This window comes from Pongo pygmaeus, chromosome 14, assembly GCF_028885625.2.
Source record: "Pongo pygmaeus isolate AG05252 chromosome 14, NHGRI_mPonPyg2-v2.0_pri, whole genome shotgun sequence".
In the NCBI taxonomy this organism is placed as follows: Eukaryota; Metazoa; Chordata; class Mammalia; order Primates; family Hominidae; genus Pongo; species Pongo pygmaeus.
The window spans coordinates 47,348,910-47,361,719 of NC_072387.2; the positions used below are offsets into that span (position 1 = coordinate 47,348,910).

A 12,810-nucleotide genomic window follows, 5' to 3' on the forward strand; every position below is an offset into this window, starting at 1 on the left:
GTCCCTAGACTGCAAGCTGTATCTCCATGTATATATTCCAGAGTTGTGTATCAAACTAAGTAGCTCTATTGATTGTTAATGTTGTTTCATTAAAGTAATCTGTGGAATTTTTAAGATCACTCATTCAAGAAAGCACTAATTTATGGCTTTAAATTTTTATTTTCAAGGTGGAAACAAGTTAACGAACCAGAATTTTCGTCTGAATTGGGCATGGATCTCCTTTGAAAAGGAATATTACCTGATCAATGAGGACTCCAAATTTCTAGATGTTGTTCTTAAACGTAGAGGTTACTTGGGAGAAACTTCTTTTATAAGTAAGTTTAATTTTTTATTTCTGTCTCAAAATTTTATTTTTCTAGCAAAGGTTTTATAATTCTACAGTGATTAAAGTATCAGTTTAGTTCACTTAGAGCTTAAAGTTAAAATTTAAAAGTTCTCTAACTGCTAAAGAAACAAGCAACAGGTTTGTGTCAAGGTACTTATCTCTTCAAGCCTTCTGTGTACATATGATCTTTTTCTGGTATAAAAATTGGCAGGAACACTAATAAGTTATGAAATAAAAATAAATGTCACTAGATCTTAGAATGAGCTTAGGCAAATCTGTAATTTACCCATAAGATAAAAGTTTTCTGAAACGTGAGTATCGTGAACTTTCTTTGTAACCAACAGTAAATTGTTAAATACTAATGATTTTCTTCTGCTTTACTTCTTTTAAATAAAACTAACAGTCAAAAGCAAACGAATGAAACCTTTTTTCAACTCCAATTCAAGTTCATATTTGTTTTGTTTTGTTTGAGATGGAATCTCACTCTGTTGCCCAGGCTGGAGTGCAGTGGCACATCTCAGCTCACTGCAAGCTCCACCTCCCAGGTTCATGCCATTCTCCTGCCTCAGCCTCCCAAGTAGCTGGGACTACAGGCGCCCGCCGCCACGCCCAGCTAATTTTTTGTATTTTTAGTAGAGACGGGGTTTCACCATGTTAGCCAGGATAGTCTCGATCTCCTGACCTCGTGATCTGCCCACCTCGGCCTCCCAAAGTGCTGGGATTACAGGCATGAGCCACTGTGCCTGGCCTCAAGTTCATATTTGATTTTCATAGAAGCATAAAATAAAGTTGGCAGTATATTGGTACTTTTAAGCAGCAATATGGTTGGCACAAAATATTTAATATGTTGATAAAAATGGCAGTACCTGAAGCAACTATATTGTTTTTGGTACCATATATTTCGTAGACATCTAGACCAATGGAATTTGCATGGGATAAAAAGAGATTTCATTGAGTGAGATTATCAACTAAGGTGGGAATCTAGGAAAATGTTGGCAAAATAAAAAGTTAGTAAACCTATACTTGTCTCCAAATGATTATTTTGAAATTTTACTGGGTCCATGAACTTCAAGATGCTCAAACAGTAGACCTCTATGCACGAAAATACACACCCCTGTCACCCCTAACATCCCTCCCCCACACCCACACACCCCGCTGTACTTTTGCTGCAGCCAAAACCCCACCACTCTTTTTGATTTCCCCTGACATGTTTTGATTCTGAATATTAATTACCCCTTACTTTTAAAATTCTTTTTTTTCCTTTTAACTTTAGAAGACCAGGTTTTCACATGACACTTTCCCTGTCTTTGAGGTTGCTCTGGCTGCAGCGGGGCTGGTCTCCCCACGGCCTCACCCCCAGCCTCTGCTTCCATCTTCATTTTGCATGAGCCTCCACCTGGCTGTGCTTCTCACGCTTTGTGTTTAGCCTAGGATATTCTGAGTGCTCTCACTGCGCTCTCTTTTAGGGACATATTCTCTGCGCACATGTGCACATCCTGTCTTATCATCAGGGAGCGATTCGTCTTAACTCTGCTTTGTACTTGAACATATAGCAAATAAATCATGGGGAAAATGATAACTAAAAAACAGAGCACCTTACCGATTATTAAGAATAGATTTATCTATTTTTTACCTGTGTTCCCACTCCTGGTGAGTTTATTTAATTTTTCACTCACAACAGGCCCCTGGATAGCATTGGGAAAGTTAACAGTAGAAAAAGATTGTAAAATTATTTTTTTGCCTTTTTTTTTCTCCACTGCCTCTTTTTTCTTAAGCTGGATGCTAAAATGTCAAACAAGAGCTCTTTTTGTTGTTATTTTTTCAATGGACTATTATTTTCTACGAATGTGGGGTTAGCAGCAGTTCTACAAAGGCTCATAGGCTTTACTTGGTTCACTTCACATGGTTACTTAGTAACCTGGGGTGATAGAAAGTTGGGAAGCCTTCTGTGTGTGGCCCACATCCTTCAGTCATTGAAGATGGTAACGGAATTCATGCTAGGACCTGGAATGGAAATCAGATTAAAATGAAGGGTAGCCTCATACAAGTTTTACAATGAATACGTTGCTTATAACTGTGCCCATACAACCTCTGCTTTTATTTATGGACTTTCAGAATGAGATAGATTGCATTATAACAAAAGACAGAGTATCACTTAAGTACAGCTAAGAAACCATGAATTAATGAAATTTGTAGATGTATATTTTCGAAGATTATTATTCATTTTATAACCACTAAAACTACTAATAAACTAGATATGTATTTATATTCCACATTAGTATATGCATTTCAAAGCTCTTATTGCTATCAGTTATTGAATATTTATTAAAGGCAAGGTACTTCATACGTACATTAAGCACTTTATCTATCTCTTTTACACCTTATATCAATCCTTTATTCCCTGACTCAACAAATATTTTATTGAGTACTCATTATATACCAGGGGCTGTGTTAGGTAGTGAACTATGAAGAAACAATGATAGCTAATGTTTATTGAGTTATTTGCTGGGCCTACTTCCCAATACCCTACCTAGGTCAACTCCATGAGAAGAGTACCATGAGGTGAGAAAATAGAGAGGCTGTGACATGTCTAAAGTTAGCCAGCTAGTAAGGGGCAGAGCTGAGATTGGGCAAAAGGCCCATGCTCTTAATCACTGCACCATAGTGCTTCGTAAATCCTCCACTGAGATAAGTTAATAACTTGCCTACAATCCCACAACTGTTATATGGCCTGGATGGAATATAAAATCTATTCTCTCCTTCCACAAACACCCTGTTTAACCACTTTGTTATTTTTCTATGTCAGAGGAAAAGATCCAATTGCAGTTTCATTTAATAACAAAAGTGAAAAATTATAGGTGTTTTTAGCAGCAACAATTGGGATATGGTATTGCAACTCATTTAATATCAGATGATATTGCAACTCATTTAATATTAGATGGCTTGACTATCATGTAGGAAGGAGGACTAGTTGGAACTAGCAGACATTCATTGTATCATACTTACTCAATTTTTGTTTTTAACTCCCTTTTGAAACTCCACAAAAAACAAATAATGCATTGCCGATGAAAGAAAACAAAACAGAAAAGTGAGCAGTAGCTACCAGAGGCAAACTAGCAGATTTTTGCTGGTCATGCCACTGGGGATAGATGGGTCAGTGAGCAGCATGTGTTCTGGAACCTCAGAGAGAATGATTCCTTTCATCAGCGTCTTGGCAGTGAATTGTAGTGGATCCAAGAGGTGTTGACAACCAACTCTGTGTGCACAAGGAACCAGAGAGCTATCAGGAAGTCTACAGCATTCAACAAGATATGCAGCCCTGCAATTCCTGGTTCTGTGCCCTTTTTTCTCTTGCTATTAAATGAATCATGTTTTACCTGCTACTGTAAAAGAAAAATATGATGCAATATTTATGTCAGTTATTGTTCTGAGATCTGTAAGACAGAAATATTTTAATAAAATCTTTGTTTTCATCTTCATTTTAAGATTAAAATAAGTCATTGATATATTCCTATATATAAATATATATTCAAATGACTCTTATATAAGCACTACGAAGGCAAGAGTTTTTGTCTATTTTGTTTTCTGATACAGCCCCAGCACATGGAATAGAGCCTGGCATGGAATAAGTACTCAATGAATATTTGTGGTTGAATGGATCTTATTTAGTTCAGTTTCATTTCTAGTTTGAAGAACAAAAGGAATTGTTCAAAAATATAATTTTTAACTAAATGCAAAATCTTCCAAATAACTTATTTTCAAGATTTAAAAAATCTAAGTCACAAGACTTTATTTTTCCCTCTATTTATTTATGCATTTATGTATTTTTAATTTTTGAGGCAGGGTCTCACTCCCCCAGGCTGGAGCACAGTGGCATAATCACAACTCACTACAGTCTTTACCTCCTAGGGCTCAGGTGATCCTCCCACCTCAGCCTCCCCAGCAGCGAGGACTACAGGCATGTGCCACCACACCCAGCTAATTTTTGTCTTTTTTGTAGAGATGGGGTTTCACCATGTTTCCCAGGATGGTCTGGAACTCCTAGGCTCAAGTGATCTACCCACCTCGCCCTTCCAAACTGCTGGGATGATAAGCCTGAGCCACCATGCCCAGCCTTATTTTTCCCTCTTTTACATCTGTCTGTCTTACCCACTTCTCTGAAAATGCCCAGGTTTAGAGAAATATATTTGAGAATTAGTCTATTAACTTGACTCATTAAGAGGTTCTGGTTCTGTATTTAAGGATATAGAAGTCCAAGTACCATTGTCATTTTATAATTTTTCTATGACATCGAATGTTTTCACTGCTTTTGGATAATGTACCCTATGGTTTGAGTACCTGGCGTGGTAATAATGGAGATCATCTTGCGATGTAGTTAGAGACCCAGAGATCCTTCAACCTTCCCAGCTAACTGAAATTGACCTTGAATGAACTACCAGAGTAAGCCAAGCATACTGCTCATGATAACCATACATATTTGGCTCTCCAATTCTGTTTATTTAATTTCATGGAATTCTGGGGTGTTCCAGAAAGAAAAATTTTGCAGTGACCATGTTGAAAAACACTGAATTACATTTTTTTTTAAGGATCTTAGTTCCATTAAGTGCTTAGAGAATACTATCACTTTTTATTATTCCACTTGGCCATTTATGATTTAGATTGTGAGTCAGAGAATTATTTCGTGGAGGAGTTTCTTATTGGCTTATATTTTATAGTTAGAGAATGTTTCTTATTTTTTTATAATATCCAGCAACACATGCAAAAGTAAACGTGAAGAGTTTTAAGACTGTATAAACTTGTTGGAGTAAGGATATTGAACAATGTGAATATACATTTACTTGGTCTTGTTTGACAAGAAGTTCTAATCCAAATGTAGCTCAAAGCATATGTAGCAAAACCATAATTGAGGCAAAAGCAGAACAGAATCACAAACTACCCAACACCTACAGTGAAACACTGTCATCATCAGACCCATTCCCAATTTTCTATTTCATGAGGTCAAAGCAGGATCAACTTTGCTTCTCAGGATAAAATGACATGCAAAAAGTTAACAAGGAAAATCTTAATAATCCAAGCGAAAATGAAACTAAGAAAATGATATGTTTTTGTGAAGGTATTGGCACAAGAGATGGAACTGCAGAAAAAGACAAAGACTTCAAGGGCAAAGCACAGAAACAAGTGCAGTTCAACCCAGGCCAGACCAGGGCCACATGGCGAGTGCGGATCCTGAGTGATGGGGAGCATGAGCAGTCTGAAACCTTTCAGGTGGTCATCTCAGAGCCTGTGCTGGCTGCCCTGGAATTCCCCACAGTCGCCACTGTTGAGATCGTTGATCCAGGAGATGGTAAGAGCCATCGTCAACTGGTTTATGTTGTTGTTGTTGGGCTGCTACGACAAAATACCTTGTAGGGGTATAGCTTATGTTTTAAATTCAATGTTTGAAATTTCCATAGAGAGAACCTTCTAGATTAATGATTCATTATTCTCAGATATGCTGACAGGAAAAGGGAAACTAAAAAGTAACGAAAGAATGCTATATATATATAATATGTATAATATATAAATATATATTATATATAAATTGTATTAATAGATTTTATGTATATATAAATATAATTATATTTTCCAGCTAGTACAATTTTCCTATTACCAGAAAATCTTTTATTTTATATATAAATTATTTACATATTTTATATAATTTTATATATAAATTATTTACATATTTATAATTTTATATATATATACACATATATATAAAATCGTTTGTAAAGACAGGGTCTTGCTATGTTGCCCAGGCTGGTCTCAAACTTTTGGCCTCAAGCTATCCTCCCAACTCAGCCTCCCGAAGCACTGGGATTACAGGTATGAGACACTGTGCCCAGCCAGGGATGCTATATTTTTCCAAGTAAATGAACGACCCATAGAATTACCAACATGTTCTTCCTGTTATTATAATTCTATCATTTAATATTGCTCATGTCATTTTTCTTGAATTAATTCATCACTTTTGGAGTCCTTTAAATGTCTTAACATATCTTTGAAACAAACGGTTTGAGAATGAGATCATTCTTGAATTAATGTGTTCCCCATATTACTTTTAATTATTCAAGATTTCTTTATATATTTACCAGCCAAAAATTTCTATTTGGCCATATGTTTCCACATTTGTTGCATAATACCCACCCTACCCACCCCCATTTTGTAGTGAACATAGTGTTTTGAATCATTGCTGTTAATTTCTATCAGATTACATTTTCTTGTCAATGCACACCTTGGCTGATGCTGGTAAAAGTGAACCTTAATGCTTTTGTGTGTAATTTGACCTTTTTCTTCCCCCTGTCATACTTCTACAGTCCTGGCTTGTCTTGATCTAGTCAAAAAATTTTAAAAAGAAAAAAAAAGAAGAAGAAAAAAGATTGAATAGCTTTTTGAGGGCTGGCATTTATACAAACCCTATAGCAACATCTAAAGCTAAGATCCTGTCAGAAGCCAGACATGACTTTCTTTTAAACTTCCAGCCTACTTTATTTTGTCAATCAGAAAACTCTTAAATGGTTTGCAAAGATACAATCTACAGAGTACGTGAAATGGAGACCTGTGTGGAAATCCCTGTGTTAAAAGACTAAGCATAATTAAAGAAAGTGAGTAAGAAAACTGGAGCTCTGACATCATTTGTTTAACTAACAACTCTGCCTTCGGTTAAATATGAAGTTCAATTATGTTTGTAATTTTCATTAAAGAACAGTTAGCATTTGCTTACATTTAATTTTATCTGCATTATCCAGAGATAAATAATTAAAATTTCTTTTGGTCCTGAACTTTGCATATATGCTTGAAAAATAAAGCTTTTCTCTTTTAAGCAAGCTCAGGACAGCTTTAATACATATAAATTGATTCATTAGTTAAAACTGGAAGCCATTTTTTGATATTTTATTTCCCAACTAGTACAATTGCCATATTACCTGAAGAAATAAGACACTTGAATTCATTTCTACCTTCCTATTTATAAGGTCAGAGTGACACTCTGCACTCATGATATATCTAAGTAGTAAGATATTAAAAACAAAACACATACACAGCCCCCCACTTATATAATCTTTTCTTAGTGTAGGCTATACCAAATGAAACTTTGCCATAATTTCATTTCATGTATTGATCATCTAAGTTGTTTCAGAATTTTATAGATAAAATTCAGCCCTGTTTATTTCAAGTCATGATAATCCTTGGGTAACTGACAAGTCTTCCATAATGCTTGGTGTGCTCCATGCCTTATTGAAGACCATTGGTCTTGAAACTGTAAGACCTGAAATTGATTCCCAACTCTATTTCTAGTTGTATGACCTAAAATAAAATAGCTTTTAATAAGATTTAGTTTCCTAATGCACAAAATAAGAAAAAGTAATAATTATCATGTTACAGCATTCCTATGAAAGAGTTCTATAAAACATAAAGCAGAATGCAAATATTCTTATTTCTAATATCATAAATCTAATGTTAGATTTCATTTTAAGAAATTGAGTAATTTTTTTTCCTCACCAAGGATCACTTTCCCCACCATTTAAAAACTTTGTTTCCTTTTGTACTCTCTCTCCAGCTCTTTGCATATAAATTCACCTGCCCTAGGAGCCATTATGCCTACAAGCTCTCCCTCTGCATATTCATTCTAGGACATGTTATGATGTTTTGTTTTCAAAATTAAAACAAATTTAAAAATTAAAATTTTACATTAAAAATTTATCCAGCTCATATTTGTGCTGAGTACAGCACTATATATTGGGAATGCAAAGATAATAGCATAGAATCTCTGCTGTCAAAGACCACAGGGGATGGGAAAGAGAGCCCTTTAACTTATCACAGCAGAATGTGATGTGATAAAACAAGGTATGAAAAGCATTGGGAAATTTAGAAGAAGGAATAACCAACTCGGCTTTATTTTAGGCTGGGAAGTGGTTTTGCTTATTAGCAAGTTTATGTAAACACATGTAAGTCTATGCTTTTCTCAATACTTTATAATGGTAACGACTGAAATTCATTGAGCAGTTACTATGCAACAGACAGTGTGTTTAGCACATTATATACGTTCTCTCATTCAGTCCCTTTTAGACATATGAACCATTTTAGGCATTTTACTTGATGCTTACAGGAGGCTTTCAATTTTATATTTGGCAAGTTTTGGAACATTAGTTCCAAAATTATATGACAAAAAGAATTCTTTTTTTTTTCTTTTTTTTTTAGACAGAGTTTCACTCTCGCTGCCCAGGCTGGAGGGCAATGGCGCAATCTTGGCTCACTGCAACCTCCGCCTCCCGGGTTCAAGCGGTTCTCCTGTCTCATCCTCCTGAGTAGCCTGGATTACGGGTGCCTGCCACCACGCCCGGCTAATTTTTGTAATTTTAGTAGAGACAGGGTTTCGCCACGTTAGCCAGGCTGGTCTGGAACTCCTGACCTCAGGTGATCTGCCCGCCTCGGCCTTCCAAAGTGCTGGGATTACAGGGGTGAGCCACCGCACCCAGCCCAGAACTTTTTAACACACACACAAACACATATACATGTATTGGCTTCTCACATTTTATAGTTATGGTCTTACAATGCCGTCTATCCATATATTTTTAAAATTATATAGTTGTTATATAGGTGAAGATTTTAAATGACTATGTATTTTGTTTAATACATCAGTGTCTACATCACTGAAAAAGTATCACATACAGTTATATGCTTACTTATTTCTTTAACCTGGTCCGATACTCAGTGCCCTCATGGATGTACTGTAATACCTCACCCCCTGCCCCCATGCCTCCAAGTGTCTGTGGCTCTCTGGTTGGGAACCATGGCTCTGCGATCAATAGAGCTGACCCTCATGTAAAGAGTGAGTTCAGTCACTCATTGAGATTGATTCTACAGTCTCCCCTACACCCCCTTTTTTTTTTCGAGACAGTATCTCACTCTGTTGCCCAGGCTTGAGCACAGCGGAGCTATCATAGCTTGCTGCATCCCCAAACTCCTGGGCTCAAGCAAAGCTCCCCCCTCAGCCTTCCAAGCACCTAGTATTAGAGGTACACACCACCATGCCCAGATAAGTGTTTCTTTGTTTTGTTTTTGTTTGTTTGTTTTTTGGTTGGTTGTTTTTTTTGTAGAGACAAGAGTCTCACTATGTTGCCCAGGCTGGTCTTGAACTCCCGGCCTCAAGTAGTCCTCCTTGGCCTCCCAAAATGTTGAGATTACAGGCATCAGCCACCACACACAGCCTCTTCTTTCTTTTAACATGCACATAGAAAGTTCCAACTGGGAAGGGTTTAAAGTTCATGAAACATTTAACTCATTTTCTGGATGAGGAATCTGAGAAATAGAGCTTTGAAAACTTACCTCATTTAAACCTTATGTTTATAACTCTGTGATTTATGTATCAATTTACAAAGATCTCTGAGGGTCAAGGAATTTACTTTCCCCAAGTCACCCAGCTAATAAGTGCCAGAGGCAGTATTTTAAAAAAAATATACATATAAAAAATATATAATAAAACTAAACAATATATATTCAAACATATATATTGTTTCTCCCTCTAAAGCTCTTCTTTCCCCTGAGTTATGGTCTTCTATCATTTCACATGGTTAGAAAAGAAGTAATATCCCAAATCGTAATTAATCAGTGAACTTATCACTGTGACATTGTTTTACTTATCTTGTATATGAAAACAACAAAGTAATTTCTTCCCTTCTTATGCTCTTCTCTTTTCTCTTTCTATTATATATTAAGCCTCAAATTTATTATATAGGTGAATAAAACTAAGCATTCTAAGAAAATAATCAAGACCAATTCAGCTCCTGCATAATGTATCTGTATATTCAACAAATGCTTATTAAACATCTACTTTATGCCAGGAATGCTGCTAGGATCTAGGTAGTAGAGAAGAAGGCATACTAACCCTTGAAGTTAATCATATAATTAGGTGATTGCATTCTCCTAGATTGTTACAATTAACAATATAGAATGCTGTGTGCTCTGATAAAAGAGCAACTAGAGACCATAGGAGTATCTATGGAGTATCCAGTCTTGAGAGAGAAGGAAAGGCTTCTAATCATCTTAAGGCAGAGATTCTTAACCTCCGTGTATTAAATTACTAAGCTGTCAGAAATTACACTATCTTTCCTTGCTCTTTAAAGCATATAGATATTAGTTAATGTTAAACATTTCCATTTTTGTTAAGGGAAAATATACAAGAGCTAAAACATCTTATTTTATATAAAGATCCCATTCTTTTTTGACTTTATAATTTCTAGCCAGAGTAAATGGAGTTTTATGTACATTTATTGGGAGAAAACAACCCCAAATATAGAGGTATTTGAATACAGATACTTAGCACAGGTATCGAAAGCCTGTAATAGTTTATGTAATTATTTAGTTTGTACACTTGAAATGTCTGCCAACTTCTGATAGAAACTGAGTCATTCTGATATTTCCATGATACCAAAATACGGCCAGGAACTAGTAGATTAAATATTTGATCTCTGTAATCATTTCTGGTGGGCCCATGGCAGGTTAATACTATATAATATTTAATAGAGAATAAACACATTATTTTAAAGGAATGTAGAACTTAATATTAAAGGTTAAAAAGCTAGTATTAATGAGTACAAAGAAAAGACAAAAATGTGTATTCTGAATGAGCCAAACCCATTTCACATGATAGAATTCAGATGACATAGGCTGACTACAATATGAAACCCAAATATTCATTCTTATTTTTGAAATTCTACACATTGTCAGTGTTTACATAAGGAGGTCACTGGCTAGCTGATATTTTGAGGTGAATGTGCTAGAATTCAAGGTCCAGAATTAATGAAATGATAGTACACTGCAGATGATGACAGAGAAATGATAAAGCAGGCATGAGAGAGCTTCAGCTTTAGTAAGAGTCAAACCATTTTTTAAAAAGAAACTATCAATGTGAAGCGTGGGTCGTCATCTTAAGGCAAACAAAAAATTTCAAACACTTGGTAAAAGTATAGCACATAGTTTCTGACACTGAGTATTGGATAAGAAAAAAAAGGTGCAAAATAAAACTTGAGTCAGAAAAACTTTCTGAAAATTTCTCCATTTACAAAATAGAAACATCTAATAATTCAAACAAAGATTACCAAATGATTCATTTTATTTACTTATTTATTTAGAGACAGAATCTCACTCTGTCACCCAGGCTGGAGTGCAGTGGCACAATTTTGGCTCACTGCAGCTTCTGCCTCCCCAGTTCAAGCGATTCTCCTGCCTCAGCCTCCCAAATAGCTGGGATTACAGGTGCGCACCACCATATCCAGCTAATTTTTGTATTTTTAGTAGAAACAGGGTTTCACCATGTTGGCCAGGCTGGTCTCGAACTCCTGACCTCAGGTGATCTGCCCACCTCAGCCTCCCAAAGTGCTGGGACTATAGGCGTGAGCCACCACACTCGGCCCCAAAGATTCACTTTAACTAACACATTTGTATTGTACCAAAGGATAATTTTTGGACCTCATGATATCTTGATGTGAACTCGTAGCACTTATTATCATGTGGTTTAGGTATGTTTACATTACTTTGATTTATTTCTTTTTCAAGCCCCTGTAAAAATTAGTCTATATTACTATGTCTGTCTTAGAGTAAAACAAACAAACCATAGAAATGTAAGAAAGCTGTCCAAGTTCAAATAGATCAATGACAGACTCTGCTCTATTCAATGCCACTTGTTGGCCAGTCTGAGGGCACCATAGTGGCCTGAAAATGCACTGGAATCTGGAATGTCTTCTGAGTTGTTTTCGAATGTGCCAAATTTCTTAAAGGCAAGGAACCACCAGTGCCTTCATCCATGTACTCTATTTTCTTTTCCTTTCTTGTTCTATTATAGCAGATTTTTAGAAGATATTTTGTTCTATCATTATTTAGCAGAGTCTGTTTATTTTTTATCTTCTGTGGAATATAATTGAGAGAAGGGACAAAATGTACATTCTCTTTCAAATGAAGCTACAACTACTTTATGTCTGAGAACAGAGAAATCAATTTTGCCTATGTTGTAGCACAGTCAAAACCCAAAAATAAAAACTGCAGTTACAAATTGCAGTACTCATTACAATATAGTCACATGGACTAATAAAGAATGCATTCACTTTACGCTTTCTTTCAAAATAAAGGGTAATTAAATCAGTCTGGAAGTATAAAAGTAACACATGTTCATTGTCAAAAACAAATACAAGATGTTAATAATGGTGGAAAATGAGAGGGAGTGAAGGGATATGTGGGAACCATATGCACTTTCCATTCATTTGTCTCTAAATCTAAAACTGCTAAAAAGAAAAAAAAAAACCCAGAGGTCTATTCACTTAATTTCAAAAAGTCATTTGCAACCTGTCCACTTGAGAGTAACCACTGTTAACATTTGAGAGTACGACCCTGCAGTCATTTTTTTCTATGAGAGTTGACTATTTCTATAATGTAGCCCTTACTTTGCTCTCAGT

The 12,810-nt window shown here is 35.8% G+C and overlaps 1 protein-coding gene across 1 annotated transcript in view; it reads left to right on the forward strand.

Annotated features, from left to right (window-relative positions):
* The window catches only part of FREM2 (FRAS1 related extracellular matrix 2), a 208,632-nt gene that overhangs the window by 84,053 nt on the left and 111,769 nt on the right, over positions 1–12,810 (forward strand). Inside the window, exons 3-4 of the mRNA XM_054446945.2 lie at positions 168–314; positions 5,439–5,669. Coding sequence (XP_054302920.2) covers positions 168–314; positions 5,439–5,669 — 378 coding nt within the window. The remainder of the gene's footprint in view (positions 1–167; positions 315–5,438; positions 5,670–12,810) is intronic.